Below are 25,000 nucleotides of genomic sequence, written 5' to 3'. Positions count from 1 at the left end.
TTAAACATGTGAAATTTCCGCACACCCCAGATTTGTGCTTTGAAGTTGATCACTAGGCAGGGATTGAAATTCGAAGGGATTAAAACAAGTAACCCATGTTATACAATGGTTCCAAAAAGAAATAAATCTGTCAGGAATATGGTTTACCAATTTGAGGCACAGCTATATGGGACTAGGTATTAGTACCAGCAATAGATATGAATATGACAGAAACCATTTTAACAAAAGAAATATTTCACTATACTGGAGATCATGCAGTTGACATTACAGGGATTTTATACACATAATATAACTCAATCCTACTGCTTACAGATATAAATGAAGAAGACTGTATCAGGGTAAGACAGTTTTTAAACAGACCCATAGAGAGGCTCAAACTTGAACAGAAGAAACAGCATTTCCTGCACACAAATGCACAAAGTACTTTATCAAGAAGCAGTGACGGAACATTTTCTGTATGTGCTACAGAATTGTCAGCATGAGATAAAAAAATGTGAGGGCACGCCACAGCCGAAACATTAATCAATGAAATGCTGATAGTTTTGTGATCCCAGAGTTTTTTGAATTTGGGTTTTAGATCTCCACCATTTGGGGTGATTTCTTAATCTATTTAAGAGTTAGGATATCCTTAAATGTCAGAACATGGCTGCTTTGAGAAGGTTGATTGAGTAACGGATTTCAGATCCTTCCCCCTTTTCCCATGCAAGGCCAGTTAGCCCTTGTTACTCCAAGTGGGAGTATCAACTCCCTCTCCATAAAGGGTTTTGTTGCCTTTGGGGCTGAACGCACAGAACAGCAGACTTGTTGGCAAAACAGTATCTTGTTACCCTGATGGGGAGTTATTAAGCCCTCTCCTCATGCAGGGCCTTTTCATCCCAATTACCCCAGACAGGGGAGGTAGTATCGGTGATGGCAATCCAGAATTAGCCTGGAGTCTCTAGAAATATAAACTTAAATTCTAAGAGACTGCTGCAAGCAACCCAGGTCAAACATCACAATGGATTAAAAATATTGACATTTATGACTATATTCCTTGAACTTTTATTTTAGTTACAAGAATATGGAAATGAGGAAAACTGAGCAAGACTGGATAAAAATGCTGGACCTGATCATTTACATGTCATGGTACTAAAGGTGGTGGCCATGGGAGTGGTCAACATGTTGGTTGTCATTTTCTGACCAAGTAGATTTTGGAACAGTCCTGACAGATTGGATGATGGCAAATGTAACATTGCATTCAAAGAAAGGTGGGAAGGAAAAAACAAGAATTCACAGACCAGTTAGCCTGACATCAGTAATAATTAAATCACTGGCGCCTATTATAAAGGATGCAATGATAGGGCACGTAGAAAATATCAACAGGATTAGACAAAGTCTGTACAGATTTCTGAAAGGGAAATCATGTTTGCCAAAACAAGTTTTTTGACAATGTAACCAGTAGAACAGATGAAGGAGAACTAATGGAGGTGCTGCATTTGGATTTTCAAAAAGCTTTTGTGAAAATGCGACATGAGGGTAGTGTGCAAATTTAAAGCACAGAAGATTGGCATGGATTAGAATTGTTTAACACACAGTAAGTGGAGTAGGAATAAATGGGTTTTTGTTGGAGTTGAAGGCAGTGACTACGACAGGAATCAACGCTGGGGGCGTGATGGGGGAAGATCTAGAACAAGGGGTCGCAGTCCAAGGATAAAGTGTAGGCCATTTAGAATTGAAATGAGAAGAAATTTACTCATTTATGTGGAAATCTACCAGGTAAAGCTATGAAAGCGAAGACGCTTCATACATATACTGAAGAGAGAAAGAGTTCTGGACAGAAAAGACGATCAAGGAACATGGGGAGTGCGCGGGAGTATGACGCTGATGAAGTAGATCAGCCATGATCATAGTGGATGTTGGAGTGGGCTCGATGAGCCAAATGGCCTCCTCCTGCTCCTAGTTTCTATGTTTCAGTGTAAGTCTGTCAGAGACTGGATCTTCGTGCCGTGAAATCTCCAGAAATGCATTCGAACAGAGTCAGCAACCATTCCCGGAATGACGGACGGGAAAATGTTATCAGATCTCCACTCCCCTTCCCCCAAAACAAGGGTTTTGTTTACCAGCCCCTCTCTCTAATACCCCCGCCCCCGGGGTGAGGATCAGGCCAAGTCTCTACCCCGAGCCACACCAGGCACGGTTGCCCCTGGTTACCGCATACAGGCCCAGGCCACCGAACCCACTACATTCTGAACCGCTGTGAGAGCGGGGTTTCAGTTTTTCAGCCTCTGGCCATGTCCCCAGGCCCAGGGTGTGATCCCAGATCGATCCCCATCCTCCCCCAACTCCACTCCCTCTCCCCGCCTGAACCCCACAAACCTGGACAAAACCTCTCCTCCATTGCTGCCGGCGCGTCACTTCCCCTCCCCCCACCGGAAGCATCGTGCGCACCTCTTTCGAAATCCAAAGCATTCCTTCAAACGCTTCGTTCAATTGAAAACAACACAACATTCCACGTCCCAGTGCGAATGTTTGCGGCACTGTGGAACGATGAATGAGTTTCTGGTACTTTCGGGCCTAAAAAACAGGTTTGTAGTTTTTCATCGGCGCCTGCCATTGAGATCAACGGAACATTAAACTACAACCCCCAGAGAGCTCTGCGCGTCGAGACACAGTTTCCTGTCGTAAATGACGGTTATGACGCGTATCCGGAAGTGACGGCATTAGGAATCGAAGCCATGGCGATGGAGGGAGATGTAGGTAGGTTTTAGGGTATTGAGGGATGGGGAATGGCATTAATACTGTCCCACCAGAGATAATGAGATTCACAATTAAGGAAAATGCTCTCAAAAAAACAAAATCGCTTTCTGTTCCAGGATCAAGCATAAATAAAGGAGATAGCGGGATTAGTGCTCGTATTTTTGGGTTGATGGTGGGTACTACTCCACCCATGGGGCTGGGAATTTAGATTACCCGCCGTTATGGGGGAGTATTTTCAATTTTTCTCGAACTGAATGTCGTCTTGCCACTTACAGTCTTCAGTATTTATTAATCCCTGTTTTTACTATGTGCTATGTTACTGATGGGAAACTACAGTGTGGTGGTGGTGTTGGCAGCGGCGGAGGCTCTTATTCCTTGTTTGAGTTGTTAAGCTATCATTTGTTAACCAAAAAAATTCTTGAAGCATCCGATTTTTCACTTGTAATTTTTCTTATCGAGTCCTTCTAGTGTGAAAACAGGCCATTCGGCCCGACAAGTCCACACCAACTCTCTGAAGAGCATCACACCCAGACTCACCCACCTACCTTATCCCTTTAACCCTGCATTTCCCATGGCTAATCCACCTAACCTATAGATCCTGGCACGCTATGCACAATTTAGCATAGCTAATCCACGTAATCTGCACATCTTTGGACTGTGGGAGGAAACCTGTGCAGACACAGGGAGAATGTGCAAACTCCATACAGACAGTCACCTGAGGCTGGAATTGAACCCAAATCCCTGGTGCTGAGAGGCAGCCATGCTAACCACTGAACCATTGTGCTGTAATTTGCTCATGCTTTAGGAGTTGTCAATTTATTTAATCTTAAAAAAGGATCAATTTTGACTGGCAAACACTTTGTTTTTGTATCTCACAAGTGCAGCCACGGTCTGGGCTGTCTAAGGTACTTTTAAAATTTATCAATTTCCACATCCTGTTATTTACTGATTTGGATATCAGCTGTGCACACATTATGAATTTTTGGAATACTTCTGTTATTGTTTACATGTTACCCAGGGTTATGAATGCTGCTGATATGGTATTTGCTGCAGCACAAAATGATACAATGATTCTGTTGATGTAGTGTTCTAATGAAGAGTTACATGCCTGAAATGTCAGTGACCTGACTTTGTTTTTCACAATTACAGACTAGTCAGTTATGTAGCTTCAGCTCTTCCTAATTTTATTTTGGTGTTTATTAATGTAGTGGCAAAGATCAGGGTATTTTCTAAATTGTGACCACATGGAAGAGGGATATCATTAATCTGGACGGTTCTGGAGCCTCAAACCTCACCAGACAATGCCTATATATTTTTGTAAATATCCATAAGAGTATAAATCACTTTTTTGTAACTCTCAGAAACCAGTAAAGAGTTGACTGCAGGTGTCATTGTGTGTGGACTCACTATCCTTTAACAGAGTACTGTGTTGTATCTGTAGGAGTGTACTGGTGGACTATGATGTCTCATTGTCCTCGTAACATGTTCCAATATTCGGTCTGTATTGCAAAACTGTTCATTAATTATGTTGCGTGCTGAACCCCCATTCTTCAGTGAGAAACTGATGAACTTTGCTCTATCCATCTCATTCGATTCTCGCCTCAGCCAAACCACGTACTTATCCAAAGCTGACCCTCCTGCCTCCTCCCAAATTGAATAAACGCCATTTGCTCCACTGGTGAGTAGTACTTTATTTCCAAGAAAATTCCCTCTGCATCAACATATGACCAATCCCACCCCTCTCCCTTATGGTCCCTGATTGCATGGATGTTTTTATGTATCAAATCAGTGACCTTGAATGTTGCTTAAAATAGCATTAACAGTTTGGATGATAAAAATAGGAGCAGAAGTAGTTGCATAGTCCATTGACCCAACTCTGCTATTCAGTAATTGTTTTCTACATCAACCCTATCCCAAAACCCCATGATTCCTTTAGTGCCCCAAAACCACCTTGGTCTCAGTCTAATATGCACCCAACTGAGTGTCTGTAGTCATTGGACTTGCCATGGAGGATGAAGCACTGAAAGTTAATAAGATTGATTCCTGGGATGAAGGGATAATCCCAAGAGTGGAAAGTAATATGTTTGTATTCATTGGGGATTTGAATAATAAGGAACGATCTGACTGCCTCTGTGTATTTGAAAAGTTTCAATGGTCCTTTAAACTTAGGTTACAGGTGTGTCCAGTTATTTCAGTGCACATTTTATGTTTTTGGAAAGCAGTAATTGACACTCGAGGGTAAGCTTTGCATTTCCCTTCATATAGATGTTTCTTTGACTGACACTGTATCTTTTAATTCTTTATTGTAGGTAAGGCTGGTGGTGCCACCAAGTCCAGCAGTGAGCGATCCTTCAGTCTTGAGCGCCTGGGCTCTTCTAACAGACCCAATAAATTGTATGTGAATCTAATGAAACAAGAAGAGCTGATAGCACAGAAGAAAAAAGAAATTGAAGCCAAAATGGCAAAGGCTAAAAAGGACAGTTTCACAAAGCTGCAAGTGAATGCTGCTGAGTACGTGGTGATTATTGCTCTTTATTGACGTGTAGCCAGTGCTTCACTTTTAATTAGGGTTTATTTTGGTGAGGGAGATTAGTACTGTGGATTAACATGTTTCTTGTTAGGCTTCCTAATATTTGCATCAATTGATGATCACAACGTGTATAGCACTGGGTTAGATACATTGTAAAGCTCTCCCTACACTGTCTTCATCAAACATGCCCAGGACAGGTACAGTATGGGGCCATCTGAATGCTAAATAGATGTTGAATGTCTTCATTTGTCACTGTTCTCCCATTTCCAACAAAAACCAAGCCATGGCTGACCAAACTAATTTCGCAAAAGATCCTTGATGTACCCTAAGAGAGCACTTTCAACTCATTGACTGGATTCAGCTTGAACCCAAAGCCTATGTTTAACATGCAACATAAGCTTTGATACACTAATATTACTCCCATATGGGCATAATTCCCATTAATTTTCTACTAGGTTAAGTTGCTTTTGAAAGATCATTCTATTTGTTGTGTAAAGTCAATTTTCAAAGATGTCACATTGAATTCATAGGTAGTATTGTGGCTGGGTCTAAATTTTGCTGGAATTCACCATCATTCTAATTATTCTACAGAGATGATGACCAAAAGAATACATCCAACAAGTTTGCCAATGATGGGAGCTTCCTGCAGCAGTTCCTAAAGATGCAGAAGGAGAAGGCAAGTACAGGTAAGGAGAATGCAGATCTCGTCAGGCTTACTTGTAGGATAACTTACATAGCAGACCTCCAAAAGTCCAACAGTTCAAATACTCCACTTTGCCTCAGTGCCCTTGGTTGTGGTCTGATATGCTGCCTGCTCCTGATTGCTACATATAAGTGCATATTTGACCTTCACTGTGGCTTCCTTCTTGATCCATTTTCCAAATGCTGACTTAGGCTCACGCTATTACATGTTCACATGAAAACGTAAAAACAGGAGTAGGCCTTTCAGCCCATTGTGCATATTCCAATATTTATTTAAATCATGGCTGATCATCAATCCCACGCAATCCCCATATCCTTGATGTTATTTGGCTCTAGAATTGAATGTGGTCAATGATTGTGCTTTCGTAGACCTTTAGGGTAGAAAATTGCAATGATTTATCGCTCTTTGAGAAAATTCTTCACCATCTCAGTCGTAAATAGCCTATCTCTTTTTTTGAGGTTGTGTCTCCTAGTTCTAGATGCACCAACCAGGAGGACTGTCTTATCTACATCACCCTATAGAATTTTGTAATTTTATTGTGATTTAGTCTCATTTCTTGAAACTGTAGAAATACACGTCCAGTGTTCTCAGTCTGTCTTCACTAGATAATCCCAAAATGCCATGGAGAGCAGCTGATATCTTAATGCTCCCTATGATTCAGTGACTCCAGATGAGGTGACCAGAAAACTAGTGATATAACAGGATAGGAAACGAGAACACCGCTCAGCCCATTGATGTGTCAGAGTCCTTCAGTTTGTATTCAAGTTAATGCCTCTGTCTGCAGTTACAATGGAATTTGTCTATATTATGTTGTCATCTTATGATTATGCTGTTATGCCCATAACCTAGTATCCCCTTGAGTATTCAGGATCAAGGGGGTGATCTAATTGAGATGATTATGGTGAGAGCAATGGCTGAGAGAGTGAGAGAGAAACTATTCCTCTGATGGCAGGGAGTCCAGAATAGTGGGTGCAAAACTTAAAATTTGAGGCAGGATGTGCAGGGGTAATGTCAGGAAGACCTTTTCACAAAAATGTAATGAAAAGCTGGAATTCACTCTCTGTCTCTTCCATGCACCCTCCTCCCAAAAAAAAGCCTGGCGGCTGAGAGTCAATTGAAAATTGCAAAACAGAAGTTTTGTTTCACGGTTTCTCTCAAACATACCTTCTTCCTTTGGGTATCATGGGGAAGCTTTGGAAGAATTTGCAGACTAATTATCAACGTGTTGAACTGTCATGAGTGTACCTTCCATGGTCAATAAGTCCTGCCTTAGGACTCGAATTTGGACCTTCCTGCCCGAGGCAGGGACACTACCCACTGAACCACAGGACCTTCAAAACTGTGCTTGAACTTTTGTTGGGTAAGGATATTAATGTCAGAAGTCACATGACACCAGGTTATAGTCCAACAGATTTATTTGAAATCACAAGCTTGCAGAGTTGACTTCACCTGACGAAGGGGCAGTGCTTTGAAAGCTTGTGATTTCAAATAAATCTGTTGGGCTATAACCTGGTTATAGGTTATAACCTATATATAACATATATATAGGTCCACCCCAATCCAACACTGGCACCTACACGTCAAGGATATTAATGGTTATGGAACCATTGCAGCTGGACAGAGATCAGATACAGATATTTCATGGTCTATACTCTCTTGTGGCACAGTGGTAGTACCCCTACTTCTGGACTGGGAGGCCTGTGTTCAAGTTCCACCTGGTCCAGAGGCGTGTAATAACATTTCTGAACAAGTGGATTAGAAAAATAAGTTAAAATAGGTTGAATGTTTGAAAAAGCTTGAGGCTTCATCCTGTTCCTGCATTGCAGCTTCATCACTGGCAGAAGTTCTCTTTAGAATGTGCCGAGTTTATATTATAAGTGTGAACAAAATTTGAAATAGAAATATAAAAATGTTACTCAAATAAACATGGACTGAAATAGGCCTGTGCACCTCGTTCAAATGTCCACCCCTCTAACAGCTTCGTTTGAAGACTGCATTTACTCTTCATTCCTAGTGCCAGTCGAAAACCATAGAAGATCAATGAAGGATATATGAGTTGTTGTAATATCGTGTTGTGCTGTTCAGACCAATTAATAACTCTACCATACAACTTGAACAGAGGGGTTGGGGTGGGTTGTGTGTGTTGAGTGGGACTTTAGTGCAACTTCGTGATATGTGCTATGGACTTTTGTTTGTCTTTGACTGCCATGTTCGACCCACTGATCCTTAATTTTCTTTACCCCCTGAAGGGACGCCAACAAGCAACAGCAGTAACTCCACCAGCCCCTCAGGGACCCAGGTACAGAAGAGGCAGATTCTGATTGGGAAGCGACCCGGTCTAGGAGTAGCATCTTTGGGAAGCACGTTAAATCAGATGAAGAACTACACCCATGCCAAACAGACACCAATCGCAGCCCGCCCCAGTGTCTTCCAATCACCAGATGATGAAGAGGAGGAGGATGAGGACCTTGAGCAGTGGGCTGAAGTGAAAGGTAACTTGCGTTGCTTAATCGTTGATGTTGAATCTACATGTTTAACAGCTGCTGTGGTGAGAAGTTTGTCGTTGGGGTATTTGTTTAGTCCCATTTTACCTGAAGGTGGTAAATTGCCCTCAATTCAGTTCTTCAGCTCTCTCTGCATTGAATTAGAAAGAGTCAGTCAGAATCCTGTCTGATTGATGTACAGTCTCCTTTTCCATGGCTTACGTTTTTCTACACTAGTACCCTGTCGTACAAATTGGGTGCTATGTTATCCACATTACTAACTTAATTTCAGCAATATTTAATTGACCGAATAACAGTCAATTGGGAAAGGCAGTGGGAGAGTTTCGAAATACCATTCCATAGTAGTCTAAGAAAATCCTGAAGTGGGGGGATTTGCGTTAGAAGAGCAGGCTCTTCTTTTGTAATAAGTTAGTGATTAGTCTGTCATTGGTGACTAGTCTGGAAATGGCACCATTTGCTGTAGAAAATTAGTCAGGATTTCTTGAGTGAATGAAATTGGTACGTATAAAGGAATGGTATGGATAGTCATTACTGTAACGAAGGAAATGTGGCAGATAATTTGTGCACAGCGAGCGCTCCCAAATTGCTATGTGATAACCAGATCATCTGTCTTTAGGTTTTGGTTGAGTGATAAATAATGGCCAGGACATCGGGGAGCTTCTCTTTTCATCTCCAGATCTTTTGTGCTACCAGGAGGAGTAGATATAGGTTCGTTTAGACGTGTTGACCAAGAAGACAGCACACCTAGTAGTACTACAGCCCACAGTACAACACTGAATACTTCACAGTGATTGAGTTTGATTCACTTACCTGGGACCCAAATAATCTTCTGCTCAGAGCTGGTAAATGGCTAAACCCAAGATAAATAAGGAGAGATGAGCGTCCTGTATCCATTATAATGAATAAGGAACATAAAGCATTGTTGATTGTCAGGAAAAAAAAATCTGGTTCACTAATGTCCTTTGGGGAAGGAAACTGCCTCCTTACCCGGACGGGCCTACATGTGACTCCAGACCCATGACAATATGTTTGATTCATCACTGCCGTCTGGGCAATAAATGCTGGCCAATGCAGTGACATGCACAATCTGTGAATGAACTTTTCAAAAAAAAAAAGCTAATTTTCCACTGGTTCAAAATGGAAGGATTAATATTCTCATACAAATTAGGAACATTAGTAGGCCAATCAGCCTGCCTAACATCCTCTGCCATTTAATAACATCACGGCTAACCTGATTGAAGCCTCAATCCTAACCCTCCTAAACTGATAACCTTGGATCTTGACTGACTAGGGAGTTGATCTCCTACTGCCTACAATGTATTCAATGAACCAGCCTCCTCAGCTTCTAGGGTACAACCCACTGATAGAGGGAGAAAAAAAACTCCTCCCCTCCATGTGAAATGTATTCCCTGGTCCGAATTCTAAGAATCATTCCTAAAGATTAAGGTTTAACTGGGCAAAGAAGAGTAGATCAGTTCTGTCCTGAAACTTTTACCTCAATCAACTTCTTTTGAAGCAGATGATCTTATTATCATATTGCTGAACATGGGAGCTTGCTTTGTCCCAAACAGCTGCCTTGTTTCTAGATTACAGCGGTAACTACACTTCAGAATTCTTCAATTAGCTGGAAAGGGCTTGGGATAATCTTGAAGTTGTGAATGGTGCTATGTGTGTGTAATGCCAAAAGTGTATTAGGAAATGTTCATCAGAGTCATGCAGCAATGGAAATCCAAGGCAGAATTATTTTGGGTTGGCTGCCCTGATCACCGTCTAGTTGGGGAAGCACATTGCCAGTGGAACGTTGCCAGGGGAATTGCTGCCTCCATGTGGGGCAGATGGTTTCTGGTGATGGAGGGGTGGTTCTTATGGTGTATTGGATAATGTCGTTGCTTCTGAGCCAGAAGTACCGACTTCAGAACTCAATGGTCAGGGAGCATATGTTTATAACATGACCAAACAGGTTCAGCATTGACCTGTTAATTCTTCCAACGTGCCAATGACAGGTGGCAAGAACAGGAGAAATTCAAGGCATGACAGCTGAAGTGTTTGTTTTGGCTCCACAGTCCTTTCCCCAGACTTTTGCTGTGGATTCAGTCCTGCAGACACTCTCTGGTTCATCAGTCATGTCACATGCATGTACTGGCCAGTGAGTATCAGCAGGGTATCAGGACATTAGAGCCATCACAACCAAGTGCACTCTTCCTAATATTGGTCACGGTTAATGACTGAGAGAGGAGACTGCAGCATTTTTGGGATGAAGGACTTCGTTTGTGAAGGAAGGTTAAATATGTTAGCCTGTATCCATTCCATAATCGGGGATTCTAGTGTTATGGGGACCAAACTGGAAAGTGGAGCTGAAACCACAACTGGACCAGCGATGATCTTATCAAATGGTAGAGCAGGCTAAATGGTCCAAATGGTCTACAGCTGTCCTAAATCCTATGTTCGTATGAGTTCTTTCCCTTGTTCAAGTTCTTCTAAGGCTATTTCTAACACCTCCACCCACTAACCTCTTTAAGATTCATGAACTGCATAGCCTGCAGTTCACTTCCAAAACCTCTCAGCTGCCTATATCTAAAATCCAAAGGGGGCATTGATTTTTATCAGATCACACTGTCATTGGTGGAGCATTCCTTTGCTGTGAAATGGGAAGGATGGAGGAGAAAATAATTTGAATTCTTCTCTCACTGATAAAGCCTAATGTTTGCATGGAATGTTTTACATCATAAATGTTCTCAATATTGCCTTTGTCCTTCATTTAACCCATCCTTTTCCTGTATCCTGCTCTTCCTCCAATTATGTTAGTAGACCTTGTTTGGCTGTTGACTATTGGGTGTGTGAGTTGAACTCAAGTACTGATAGCCTGCTTAAAGTTTCACCCCCAGAGGAGCCCGAAGTCCGAAGTGTCGCCGAGAAGTTGGCAAAATACGTGGCAGATGGGGGACATGAGGTTGAAAAGCTTGCCATTCAGAACAACAGGGATAACCCTGCCTTCTCGTGAGTATTGTCTATCTCGTGTTCTTTTTTGAGCTAACATCATTCATCTGGAATCTACGTCATTGTTAGTATTTACATCTACTACATGCTGGTGCCTGTGGTTACAGATATGGTTGGGAAATGTAAACCAGGTCAAATTTATTTGATTTGATAGCTGTGGTACAATGTGAGTGTGGATCGATAACATTCCTACAGGAACCTAACTTTGTATCTTCCATATAATACCCAGGGATTGAAACAACTTGTTAACCAGGTGAAAGGTGCTGAGAATTGTTTTCACTACTTTTTGTAGGTTTTTATATGATCGCAACAGCCGAGCATTTCTTTATTACAAGAAAAAGATGGCTGAAATCAAACGAGAGAAGCAGTCTGGACTGTCAGTGCCCAGAGCCCCTGTAGCGACCTCCACCACCACAACCACTATCACCCCTTCGTCAGTGCCAAAAGGTAGGGGATTGGATGGGGACAATCTGTCTTTAAGATTTAACTCTCACATGTTGCTTCAAGAATGCACACAGTTCAAATGGTGGGGTGGATGCCAACACTCAGCAGTCCAAGCGGGTTTTATTATTGACTTTGTATTTCTTGATCATGGGTTGAAATCTGGCCAAAGCATTTAGTAATTCTTCATCTTAATTAGAAAACTTTGGCAAAAAAAAAGTATCTCCAGAGTCTGAGCTGTGAGATGGTGCAGTACACTGCTGACCGACATGTATTTTCTGAGATTGAATCCCCAGTGGCAATGTAAGAGGAAACTCTGCAGGGCATCCATGTCCTATATCTGTCCAGTCCTCCAGACAGATATTGGCTATTTGATTTCAGAATGATAGATTCTTGTTTTATTTCAATGTTACATCTACTGAACTATGAAGAAGTATAGTGCCCCCCTCCATACTTGCCTGGCCACTTGTACCTTCTCTCTCAGACTCATACACATGCACTGTGTCTCTTTAAACGGGCAATGAATTGAAATTTATTATTTTGATCAATTTAATGGTTATACTAACTTCCTATCTGGGACAGTGTAAACTATGCAGGAAAAAACAGATCAATGCATCCTTTTGCCTTTAATCTGTGTTCAGATCATTGAATTATGCAGGAGGCTTATTTGGCCAATCATGTCTCTGTCAACTCTTTGAAAGGGCTATCCAATTAATCCCACTTTCTCTGCTACTTTTTCCGTAGCCCTCTAAACCTATACAGTTCAAGTCTTGTTGAATCTATTTCTAGCACCCTTTCGGGCAGTGCATTCCAGATCATAACTCACTGCATTTCCTGGAAAACGGTTCCCCTTGTTGACCCTGGTTGTCTTGCCAATTATCTTAAATATATATTCTTGGGCTTCTGACATTGAAGACTTCTTTCAAAACCTCTCACCATTTTGAAAACATCTAGTAATTCTCCCCCGCCACTCTCTGGAGAGCAACCCAGCTCCTCCACTCAACTACAATCCATCATCCAGGTTCTAGCAAATTTCATCTGCATCCTGTCCAAGGCTTTGACTTTGATCCTCTGGTGTGGTGGCCAGGCTTGGATGCAGTATTCTTAATTGAGGCATAACCTGTTATTTTAAAATAATTAAAATAACTTCCTTGTTTTTGTGTTCTGTAGAATTATAGAGGATGCTATTTGGCCCATCAATTCTCCACGCATCTATTTCTAAAGGCAAAGATCTCCAATGCTTTTTTAACTCCTCCTATCACCATAAAAGATTCTGTTCTTTCTTACTGAAGGTTTTTATTGAAAGTCCTAGTCTGTTGGTACCAAGATACTGTTAGAGAAACCCCACTTTAAACAGAAACGGACAAAGCCTAATTTTCAGAGGTTATGATCCAATTTTCTGGATTCCCTACTAGAGGAAATAGTTTATCTGCATCTATTGCCACCAGTGCCTGTATTATTTTGAAGACCTTGATTAGAAAATATGTTCAACCATCTAAAGAAACTACGAGTATTTCCATAAAAGCGGAAAACCAGTTTTGACTTGCTGGTTGTACAGTTGCTCTTTATTGTGGCCTGATTAAGTAACTGCAACTTAAACAAAAGTTTTCCAGTCACATTGGAGAGAGTGCAGATTAGTTCCAGGATTGAAGAATTTCAGTCATGAAGCTAAATTGGAGAAATTGGGCCTGTTTGCCTCGGAGAGGGGCAGGATGGGAGAAGATCTGATTGACTTATTCAAAATCATGAGAGGCTTATTCAGAGTAAGTGAGAAAGTGTCATCAATTGTGAAAAGATCAAGAACAGGATACATGTTTAAATTAATTAGTATAAGAAGCAAAAATGATGTGAGGAAAAACTTTTAATGCAATAAGCATTTATGATCTGGAAAGCACCATCTTGAGTGTGGTAGAGTAAGTTCAACCGACACTTCCAAAAGGAATTAAATGGTTATGTGAAAAAGATCAAAATGCAGGATTACATGGAGAATGGCACTAAGTGAGATGCTTATTTGGAGAGCTGGCACTGACACAATGGGCCAAATGGTCTGTAAGATCACTTAATAACATTTGGATACAGGCTAATGTTGTTTGAAGATGTGACACTGGCAATAACGCACTGTTCAGAATTAGTAATGGGGTCACGGGTGAGGACTGAAAGGGACACAAGACAGGTCCATCAATGGGATGAGGTTCTGAATTCTTCTCACTGTCCTCATTTTTGTTATTTTTTTCAGTTAATCAAATTTAAGAAGCAAAGCATGCCAATCAGCCCAAAAGTCTATGACAGTGTTTATGCTCTTCACCTGACTCCTGCCTTTAGTCTTCATCTCACCCTGTCAGCATATCCTAGTCTTTTCTCCCTCATGGCCTTCACTGTTGAATGCTTGCGTCATCCATTCCTTGTGGTAGCAAGTTCCCCTCACTGGGCAAAGAGATTTCTGAATGTCTGTTTGGATTTATTACTGACTGTTGCCAATCACCACCTTTCTATTGGTGGAGAGGAGATGTCATACATAGTGCCCTCAGTGAAGTAAATTGTTTACAAAGGGATCTGTCCTATGGCCAGTTAAAACTCAAGTTTGAGAGCTAGATGCAGTTGTGTGGGACACTGTCTCCATTTAACCACTTGAGTGTGATTTAACAATGCTTTCCCTGTATCCTACTCTTACCTATCCAAACTTGTAGACCTTGATTGGCTGTTGACTGTTGGGTGTGTGAGTTGAACTCAAGTACTGATAGCCTGCTTAAAGTTTCACCCCCAGACGACCCGGAGGTCCGGAGTGTGATTGAGAAACTGGCAAAGTTTGTGGCTGACGGGGGTCCAGATGTGGAAGAGATGGCCATCCAGGACAATCGAGACAATCCGGCCTTCTGGTGAGCATTGTTTTATCATGCTGCCTGGTTCGTAACTCGTAGCCATTTTGAAAGAAAAAGAAAGCTTGTATTTGTATCGTAGCTCTCGTGCCTGTGGGCATCCAAAAAATTTCATAATAATGAATACTTCTAAAGGCTAGTCACCATTGCAATAAGAAATTTAAAGAATAAGGGCTGGTATAAGTAATCTGACATCCCCATCACAACTTGCTTCATCATGGGACATCTTGGCTGATCTACCCTCTTGCTTCCACTTTCCTACCCTAACCCCATATCCCTCAATTCTCTTACTTCCCAAAACTTTATCAGTCTCAGTCCTGATTGTAATCAGTGACAAAGCACCTTCTCTGTAGTGAATTTCAAAGTTGCACAACCTGCTGAGTGGAGAAAATGTTATTTTCTCCTCCTGGTCCTAAACGACTGAGCCCTTATTCTGACAAAGTCAGAAGTCACATGACATCAGGTTATAGTCCAACAGGTTTATTTGAAATCACAAGCTTTCGAGTGCTGCCCCTTTTGTCAGGTGCAGTGAGAGAGCAGAGCACACAGACCCAGAGTTTATAGGCAGAGAGATTAAGGGCAGAGAGATCAAAAGGTCTGTCTTTAGGGTGGCATGGTGGCTCAGTGGTTAGCACCGCTGCCTCTCAGTGCCAGGGACCCAGGTTCAATTCCACTCTTGGGTAACTGTCTGTGTGGAGTTTGCACATTCTCCCCGTGGCTGCGTGGGTTTCCTCCGGGTGCTCGGGTTTCCTCTCACCGTCCAAAGACGTGCAGGCTAGGTGGATTGGCCATGCTAAATTGCCCATAGTGTACAGGGATGTGTAGATTAAGTGAGTTATGTGGGATGGATTTGGATGGGATGCTCTGAAGGTCAGTGTGGACTTGTTGGGCCGAAGGGCCTGTTTCCACACTGTAGGGATTCTATGATCATACAACTAGTGTGAGTGGATTGTCAGATGATAAGTCTGTGCAGGTGACTGAGAGTGTTAGACGGTAAGTAAAAGTGTCAACAGTTTAATAGCTAGCGAAGGGATGACCTATAATCCGATTAAGTGAGGCAGAGAGATAATTACAAAATATTAAAAATAAGGTGTGCTGGAGACAAACTAAATGATTAGAACTGCATGCAAAATTTAAAAACTGTACAAACTAATTAAGGTAGAGAGATCATAACAATTTATCAAGGTAATACTGTCAAAATAGGACAGTAAGGAAGATTTTACAGATACAGAATAGCGTGGTGGGGTCACCTGTAGCGAGACATGAATCCAAGATTACGGTTGAGGCTATCTTCGTGGGTATGGAACTTGGCTATCAGTCTCCGCTCAGCGATTCTGCATTGTTGTGTATTTTGAAGTCTGCCTTGGAGGACATTTACCCGAAGATCGAAGGCTGAATGCCCTTGACCACTAAAGTGTTCCCTGACCGAGAGCGAGCATTCTTATCTGGCGATTGTCGCACTGTGTCCATTCATCCATTGTGGAAGCGTCTGCATGGTTTCTCCAATATACCATGCCTCGGGGCATCCTTGCCTGTGGTGTGAGATAGACAACATTGGCTGAGTCACATGAGTATCTGCTGTGTACGTGGTGGGTGGTGTTTCCATGTGTGATAGTGGTATCCATGTTGATGATCTGACATGTCTTGCAGAGCTTGCCATGACCGGGTTGTGTGTTGTTGTGGCCGATATTGTACTAAAGGCTGGGTAGTTTGCTATGAACAATGGTCTGTTTAAAGTTTGGCAGTTGTTTGAAGGCGAGAAGTGGAGCCATAGGGAAGATCTTGGTGAGATGCTCATCACCATCGATGACATGTTGAAGGCTGCAAAGAACATTGTAGTTTCTCCGTTTCAGGGAAGTACTGCACGACGAAATGTACCCTATTGGTTGTATCTTGTGTATCTTCTGAGGAGGTCATTGCGGTTTGCACCTTGGCACGTCGAAACTGGTGACTGATGAGTTGAGCATCATCTTATGAAGGCGTCCTTCAAAACCTTCAGGTGTCCGTCACGTTGCTCCTCATCTGAGCAGATCCTGTGTATGCTCAAGGTTTGTCCTTGGGGAATGGTGGCTTTAATATGTTTAGGGTGGAAGCTAGAGAAGTGCAGCATTGTGAGGTTATCCGTGGGCTTGCAGTAGAATGAGGTACTGAGGTGTCCATCCTTGATGGAGATGCGTGCGTTCAAGAGTGAGACTGGTTCTAAAGAATGGTCCATGTTAAGTCTGATGGTGGGATGAAACTTGTTGATATCACTATGTAGTTGTTTCAGTGATTCCTTGCCATGAGTCCAAAGGAAGAAAATGTCGTTACTGTATCTAGTGTATAGCGTTGGTCGGAGGTCCCACGCAGCAAAGAGGTCTTGTTCAAAGATAGTAGGAACTGCAGATGCTGGAGAATCTGAGATAACACGGTATAGAGCTGGATGAACACAGCAGGCCAAGTAGCATCAGAGGAGCAGGAAGGCTGACATTTCGGGCCTAGACCCTTCTTCAGAAAATCAGCCACGATTGAATTATTTGGTGGAGCAGGCTCAAGGAGCTGAAGTGCTTACTCTTGTTCCTAGTGCTTAGGTTCTTATGAACAGGTAACAGAAGCTTTCAGTAATGGCTTGGAGAAAAGTTTGTTCTAGATTAAAGACGCTGTATAAATGAAAGTTCTTCTGGCCAATTTGGAAATCTTACTTTATAAATGGTGGGATGAGGATGCAAAGGACCTTACCTGGGTGCCCGGCATGTGGGTGGTGTTTAATTATGAGGATAGACAGGACTTCAGACAAGGTGTGCAGATCTGATGGAAGTAGTCAACATTACTGATAAAACTGCCAACCAGTGATTCAGTAAATCATTGGGCATGTGGTTAATACCAAGAATAGCAGGGACTTCAGGAGAAGTATTTTTCTTTTCTGTAGATGATTCCTGGGATATGAAGCCCTACTATCAGGAGGATTGGAAGTAGAATCTGTAATGGTATTTACCACAGGAACAGGCATCAGTAAATATTTGAAAGGATGATATGGACAAAGTGATGGTTCTTTCTGAGATTAGGCAATTGCATAATGGACTGACCTATCTTATTCCTTCTGTAATGTTAAACTCTATGAATCTAAGTATACAGTTCTCTAGCACAGAAGTACTGAACAGTTCTTTTCATCTCTGTAGGTTTCTCTATGATCAAAATAGCGATGCATATCGATACTACAGGGACACAGTTGAAGTTTTCTGCAAAGTGAAGACCATCGCGCAGAAGGCCGTCCAAGCCAGTTTAATGGCGATGTCCTCTTCCACCCCACAGAAACGGAAGAGCTCTCCTGAGCCTGTTTCTAGTGACTCTCCCCAGGAACCTACACCTGTGCCAGCACCTCCGCCTTCCTCTTCCTGTTCCTCGTCCTCACTTAAAAAGAAAAAGAAGAGCCGCTGGGGCCCAGAAGACGATAAAATTGAACTTCCTCCTCCTGAATTGGCTTTTTCAATGCAAGTGCCTGGCTTAACAAGTAAGTTCTGCAAATGAGGTAATGTCTTATGGGACGTGTGGCACAGAATGTTGGGGATAAGAACAGGAGGGAGGTGCAACCTGGAGTGGTAGGGTAAGTTGCCAAGGAGGATGGACAGTATAAATGTGTACATGGGGAAAGTGAATGAGTTTTTAAGAAGGAGAAGTTAGATATTTGAGGGATATGGGAGATTGAGCATTTGAGATTGTCAGGAAAGGATTAGGCTTGTTGCGCTAAATGATTGTTATTTCATGTAAAAGTTTCTTATCACTGGTTGTGGTGTTTCAGCTCTTGTAGCAAGGATACAATTCCTGTCCATTCTACGTTCGGCTGAGGTACAAAGGAACATGGCCTTCGTTGCTGATCACTGGCTTTGCACATTGGATTGTAGGGACTTCATCCTTTTTAACTCTAGGCTTCTTGGAGCCTGAGTGGGTGTCTCTGTTGCCTGAAGCCCCCACTACCCAGTCCAAATTGGTTTGTAGCAAGTACATTTTCTTGCACTCTGTATTCAAGCCATATCTCACATGATGTGTGGTTAGATTGATGGACTGTCACTAACATTTGTATCAGAGATCATGGCTCGAAGCAGGGCTCAAAGTTAGCAATACTTTGACCCAGTGAGCTGATCTGGGAGATGGACCTGCTGCAGTGATGCCCCAACAGTGAGAGCATTGCCAGATTGATGATTTCCCCTCCCACACAGCAAGGTATTGAGACCAAAGACATAAGCAAACTGTAAATATGTGAAGAGGAAAAGTTTGCAGGATTGTGAGCAAAGAGCAGGAAGAATGGGACTAATCTCCGGCACAAGGAGCTGAATGGCTTCCATCTGTATTGTATGATTATGTAACCATTTCACGTGCTGTGTGGAAGCTGGAATCACCCTGTTTCTGAACATTTCCTTCTCTCCCTGTACAGGAGGGAGTGGAGAGTGATGGGAAATTGCAATGTGGGCTATGTGCTTTGTGAATGGAGGCCAATAGTCAAATGGAGCCAATGGACAAATGGGTTCCTGGGGCCTTATTGTAAATGCTACCCTGTTAACTCTTGCGAAAGTAATGTCTCTTGTGTGTATGTGTGTGTGATTGCAGCTCAGGATTTGAAGGGTCTTGGCTATCAGAAAGGTAAGCCGGTCGGATTGGTGGGAGTCAACGAACTCAGTGATGCACAGAAGAAACAGTTAAAGGAACAGCAGGAGGTAAATCCCAATAAGACAACCTTTAATGGCAGGGTGTGACCAAGGGGAGTGCAGCCCTGCAGTGACGAAGGACACCACCATTTCTGCAGCAGCAGTGGTTGGAGGCGGCCTGTTTCTAGGCATTTAATGCTGTGTCCTGCTTTGCTTCTGACCTGCAGCATTGCCAGCTAAAGGCAGTCACCTTTGGTTAATCTCTTATACTTGAACACTGACTTTTGCACTATGCTCACTCCTTTATTGGTGCTTTGAAGAACTGAAGCTTATTCTGCTTTTCCAAATGCACCCTTTTCACAGCAACTTCTCAAACTAGTTGAAAAGTAAAGCTTTTTGAAAGTTTAGTCATTAAATGTGTCACTGGCAATGCAAGTATTTTATTATCCATCCCCTAATTACCATTGTGAAGCTGCTGATTTAATGTAAGATTAGAAAAAGAACTTCAATAGGGACTGTGACTTACAATACTTAGAGATCCAGAGAGAGAGGGAGCGTTCTTAGGCCAGTGAACTTAGTGCAAGAAAGAGTTAAAAAAGGTATACAGCTATTGGTGAGTGATAATTGTCGAGAGAGGGGAAACAGCAGCTGATGCTGAGAGATTTAGGAGCAGCAAAGATGGGGGGAGAATTCAACACTGAACCATGCAGCTACAACAGGAGGAGAACCAAGCAGCGTCATTTGTAAAGGAGTAGGGAATATGGTGGTGGTGTGGTAATATTAGAATAGTAATCCTGAGGCCCAGGCTAATGGTTTGACACGTGGGGTCAAAACACACTAGTATCTGGTGGAATTTAAATTCACTGAATGATTTTGGAATATAAAGCCAATCTCTGTAACAGTGACATCACAACAATTGTTGATTTCTGGAAAATCCAAACTGATGACCTCTGGAGAAGAAGATCTGCTGTTCTTACCCAGCCTGGTCTTCACTCTCGACTCACATCAATGTGGTTGACTCAGATCTGCCCTTTGAAGTGGCCTAGCAAGGCACTCCATTTAAGGGATGGGCAACAAATGCTGGCCTTACCAGTAAGCGTTACCAGTAACCATGAAAGAATAAAGGGAAAAAATGGACAGTCACTTACAGAGGGCCACTGAGGGAGTGTACAGCAATATCAACAGAATAGGGAGACTGTCCTGTGGAGTTGAGAGAGAGCTGAAGAGGAATTGGGAAGGGTTGTTTTACAGTGCAAGACGCAGCTGTATAGGGTCATTAACTGAGAAGAGCTAGGCAGCATTATAGAGAAAGACATTACCATTAAAGGCAGATTGGACAGGGTGTGCTTGTGTAGATTAGGCTTTGCATAATGTGAGTGTGAGGGGGTCGTGATAGTATCATTTTAGAGAAATCAAAAGGCAGTGTAAAGTGTTGTGTGCATTATAGAATGCAAGACGGAGTTGAAACTTCCCAGAGGTGAGATGGGAAAGAGAAGGAGGAGGTGGGATTCTAAGGAAGGTGTGAGGAGATGAAATATCCTGGAGGTATTTGGCAGAATATCTGAGGTAACCTCTGGCTTGTTTGCAGATGCAGCAAATGTATGACATGATCATGAAGCACAAGCAAGCCATGCAGGAGATGCAGATGATGTGGGAAAAAGCCATTCAGGATCACAGGCATGAATATGACAGTGATGAAGAGATTGATGGTGATGCTGGTACATGGGAACATCGTCTGCGACATATGGAGATGGAGAAGACTAGAGGTAAATGTGGGGTGGCAGCATTCTGCAGAGGTCAGTGGTAAACACCGGGTCAGGGGAGTGTGGTGTAGATCTAGCTTAAGGGGCTTGTAAAGGATTAATAAGCAAGCTGGCATCTACTGTGGGTGATGTCAAGATGTCCTTAATGTCTCCTGGTGGTCTGTGCTTATCTGAAACCTTCAAATGGGTTTTATTGGCTTGAAGTGCTCAGGGACACCCTGAGGTCGTCAGTGCACCTTCAGGCCCTTGATAGTACTACACTGGGGAAAATGGTTAAAGACTGAAGTGGGGCTAAATTCCTCCTCGTTTCAGAACCCCTGGTCATGTTCTGTGGCATGTCTTAAGGAGTTGACCAGGTCAACGCTGACAGTTTCCCCGGTTGACAAATTTAGAGGTCACCGAATCAGAAAGGGGCTGACAATTTAGAATTAAAATGTGAATATTTTCACTGAAAGCGATGTGACCATATACTGCTGGAAGTGTGATGGAGACAAGTTCAATTGAGGCATTCAAGAGGGCATTGGCTGATTTAAAAGATACCATGTGCAAAGTTACAGGGAAAAGGCAGGAGATTGGCATAAATTCAGAAAATACTGAAGAAACTCAGCGGGTCTGACAGCATCTGTGAAGACAAAAAGAGTTAAAGTTTTGACATGACTTCTTCAGATTGGCACTAAGTTAAAATGATCAGAGATACAGTGCTGATATATTGGGCCAAATGGCCTCCTAACAATTCTGCTAATCTTTGAGATTCCGTACCCCAGCAAGCTGTGAACTCTATTGTTGAGTACATTCAATCCAGGGATTGATGGATGTTTGGATGTTATTGAAGAATAGAGGGACAATACAGGAACGTGGACATTGAGGAAGAAGATCACGTTTAAATGTACTAAAAGTTAGAACATGCTTAAGGGGCCAAAAGGACAATTCCCACTTCTAAAATCATGTCCCTGATACTAGGAAGCGCGCACCACTAACAATATACTCACCCAGTTCTTTCTTGTATTCTATTACAATTTCTGATGATCTTTAATAGAATGGGCAGAACAGCTGACTGAGATGGGTCGAGGTAAACATTTTATTGGAGATTTCCTACCCCCTGATGAACTGGACAAATTCATGGAGACATTCAAAGCTCTGAAGGTAAGTTAACTTATCCAAAATTACTACAAAGAGTGGAATATGGCTGTTGCTACTTTGGGTAACTCTTTTATATGTTTACCAAGGCAGGTACAGCATAGGGTTAGATACAGAGTAAAACTCCCTCTACTGTTTTCACTGAAAGTAAAGGTCCCTTGACACTGTCCTTATCAAACACTCCCAGGGCAGGTAGAGCATGGGGTTAGATGGAGAGTAAGGTCTCCTTTACACTGCCCATATCAATCACTGCCAAGACAGGTACAGTGCAGGGTTAGATACAGAGTAAAGCTCTCTCTACACTTTTAAACTGAATGGAAAGCTGTTCCCATCAAATGCTGCCAGGACAGGAGCAGCATGGATTTAGATGAAGAGTTAAGCTTCCTCCACAATGCAGATTAGGGATTGGAGTATGCTGTCAGTTTGTATCCACTACATTTTAATAGAGACTTGCCAGCTCATTTAATGCTGCACTCAGTAAACAAGACAGGGGTCCATTGCTTGCAATTTTTCCAATTCCACGAAGTTACTGGGAGTGGAGGGTTTGAATTATAAGTAGGCTGGATAGGCTGGGACTTTTTTCACTGGAGCGTAGGAGATTGAGGTTTATAAGATCACGAGGGATGTAGATAAGGTGAATAGCAAGGGTCTTTTCCCTAGGTTGGGGTATTGAGAGGAAAAGGTTTAAAAATGGACGAGGGGCCATTTTATTACACAGAGTGATTTGTATCTGAAATGAGCTGCCAGGGGAAGTGGTGGATGCAGGTACAGTTACAACGTTTAAAAGACATTTGGATAAATATATGAGAAAGAAAGGTTTGGAGGGACGTGGGCCAGCTGCAGACAGGTGAGACTAGTTTAGTTTGGGAACATGATCAGTTTGGACGAGTTAGACCGAAGGGTATGTTTCCATGCTGTATGACTAAATGACTATGGCTCACGTTAGTTCACTCAAGCTATCCTTAATTAAGGACCCAGGCTTCTATCTCAGGGTGTGTCAGTAGGATTGGACCCATGTAAGTAATTGTAAAAATAAGTTTTACGAGGTTCTGCACCACCAGTAGTACCTCAACGGTAGCTAGTGCATGTCAGAAAGTCACAGATTTTGCATCTATGGTATTCCATGTGAAGTGCCACCATTTTATGATCCATAATAAAATTTACAACAACAGCAACTTGTATTTGTGTATTTCCTTCTTAAGATGGTGGAAACATCCCAAGGTGTTTCATGGGAATGTCATCAAACAACAACCGACACTGAGTCACCGACAGATGTAATCAGGACAATTGAGTAAAAAGCTTGGTCAAAAATTTTGGTGTTTTTAAAAAAAAAAAATGGTTAGGAAGAGGAGAGAGAGTGAGTAATGGAGAGATTTATGGAGGGAATTCCAGTGCTTCAGGGCTAGATTTCTAAAGATCCACTGCCAATTATTGTTTCCTCCAAGCTGTGCATAGAATCAGAGGTCTACATTATAGAAAACGGTCTTTACGCCTTCATTGTCTGAGTGTACCGATCGATATTAAGGAGAGTTCGTCATGCCGTTTTGCTGCTAGTTGATGTTCAGGCAATGAAGGCCGTCAGTTTAACTGGGACAAGGTAACTGTAGTAGCCCAAACCAAACATAGACACACATGGGAATTCCTAGGAGGCATGGTTCTCCACCCGCAATGCAATCAACAAACATATAGAATTGGACCCCATAGACAAACCCATACAGGTCAAAACCAGAAATGACACTACTCACCATAACGGACCAGACAGTATAAATTCCAAGCGAAGTAGAATAATATCGCTTCATCGGAGGCTGCACTGATGATGTCACCTAGCATGGTGACGAAACGTCTGAATGAGAACAAGCCAGCTCGGCGAGCAAGTCAACAACCTCATATGTTGCTGACAGTTATGGACTGATACAAATCATTGCACCGGCCTAGGACTGACAGCGCTGAGATGTTGGAGAGGGCTGGAGTAGATTATAGTGACAGTAAGCAGAGGGGAGCAGATGGGGAGTTTTGAAAACTTAGGAAAATAAATTTTAAAAGTGTTGGGTTGCTGAACCAGAAACGGATGAGAGTCATTTAGCACCAGGATGAAGTATATATAAATACATGCATACTTCTATGCCCATCAGTACCATGTCTGAATGCTTTTGCACTCTCGTCTCTCTTACAGGAAGGAAGAGAGCCTGATTACTCTGATTACAAGGATTTCAAAATTACAGTAGAGAACATTGGTTACCAGATGCTAATGAAAATGGGCTGGAAAGAAGGTGAAGGACTCGGCTCAGAGGGTCAAGGCATCAAAGCTCCTGTTCCCAGGTACAGAAATAGACCAAGGCATGGTATATGAAATAAATCCACATACTTTTGCCTAAACTGGAGAAAAGGGAGAGAGCTTTAAGAAGCCTGCACCCATTCTGTGAAGAGCATTCCTCATCATCTTTGTACTTGCTTCAAAAGTGCCAGTGAAGTAAATTTTGAAGGAGAAGAATGTGGGTAGTTGTTTAATCCCTCCCACTCCTTTGTGCCAAGAGACTGATTTTTACTGGGTTTCTGGTTCCCCAGCTGCTGGGGTGTATCTAGCCTATGAGGCTGATCCTGGTGCATTTCCATTTGGATGGTAAGTATCAACTGGCTGTGATGTCCCTCATTTCAAACAACCTCCAATTCTCCTTTGCCAACTCTCCAATA

The 25,000-nt window shown here is 42.4% G+C and overlaps 2 protein-coding genes across 5 annotated transcripts in view; one reads left to right on the top strand and one right to left on the bottom strand.

Moving 5' to 3' along the window:
- LOC109918680 (SURP and G-patch domain-containing protein 2-like) overlaps nucleotides 1–2,538 on the bottom strand; it is a 34,050-nt gene extending 31,512 nt beyond the window's left edge. Inside the window, exon 1 of one of the 2 annotated variants that reach the window (XM_048614308.1) lies at nucleotides 2,428–2,538. Coding sequence is in view for 1 of the 2 variants with exons in the window: in XM_048614307.1 (XP_048470264.1) it covers nucleotides 2,356–2,377 (22 nt within the window). In the remaining variant the exon portion in view is untranslated. Of the gene's footprint in view, nucleotides 1–2,355 lie in introns of both variants that reach the window. The other variant, XM_048614307.1, reaches the window with a different exon arrangement.
- Nucleotides 2,539–2,603: 65 nt separating this feature from the next.
- The window catches only part of sugp1 (SURP and G patch domain containing 1), a 59,494-nt gene continuing 37,097 nt past the window's right edge, over nucleotides 2,604–25,000 (top strand). Inside the window, exons 1-12 of one of the 3 annotated variants that reach the window (XM_020518615.2) lie at nucleotides 2,604–2,736; nucleotides 5,046–5,247; nucleotides 5,858–5,952; nucleotides 8,219–8,461; nucleotides 11,347–11,470; nucleotides 11,763–11,917; nucleotides 14,664–14,787; nucleotides 17,946–18,277; nucleotides 19,372–19,478; nucleotides 20,998–21,175; nucleotides 22,209–22,315; nucleotides 24,483–24,628. In XM_020518615.2, coding sequence (XP_020374204.1) covers nucleotides 2,715–2,736; nucleotides 5,046–5,247; nucleotides 5,858–5,952; nucleotides 8,219–8,461; nucleotides 11,347–11,470; nucleotides 11,763–11,917; nucleotides 14,664–14,787; nucleotides 17,946–18,277; nucleotides 19,372–19,478; nucleotides 20,998–21,175; nucleotides 22,209–22,315; nucleotides 24,483–24,628 — 1,835 coding nt within the window. In that variant the 5' untranslated portion in view covers nucleotides 2,604–2,714. Of the gene's footprint in view, nucleotides 2,737–2,810; nucleotides 2,909–5,045; nucleotides 5,248–5,857; nucleotides 5,953–8,218; nucleotides 8,462–11,346; nucleotides 11,471–11,762; nucleotides 11,918–14,663; nucleotides 14,788–17,945; nucleotides 18,278–19,371; nucleotides 19,479–20,997; nucleotides 21,176–22,208; nucleotides 22,316–24,482; nucleotides 24,629–25,000 lie in introns of those variants that run through there. The other 2 variants (XM_048614310.1, XM_048614311.1) reach the window with 2 other exon arrangements.

Source organism: Rhincodon typus, chromosome 29 (genome assembly GCF_021869965.1).
Source record: "Rhincodon typus isolate 14 chromosome 29, sRhiTyp1.1, whole genome shotgun sequence".
Lineage (NCBI taxonomy): Eukaryota > Metazoa > Chordata > Chondrichthyes > Orectolobiformes > Rhincodontidae > Rhincodon > Rhincodon typus.
The sequence above is the reverse complement of the archived record's forward strand: the minus strand, read 5'-3'. Positions and strand labels throughout refer to the sequence as shown.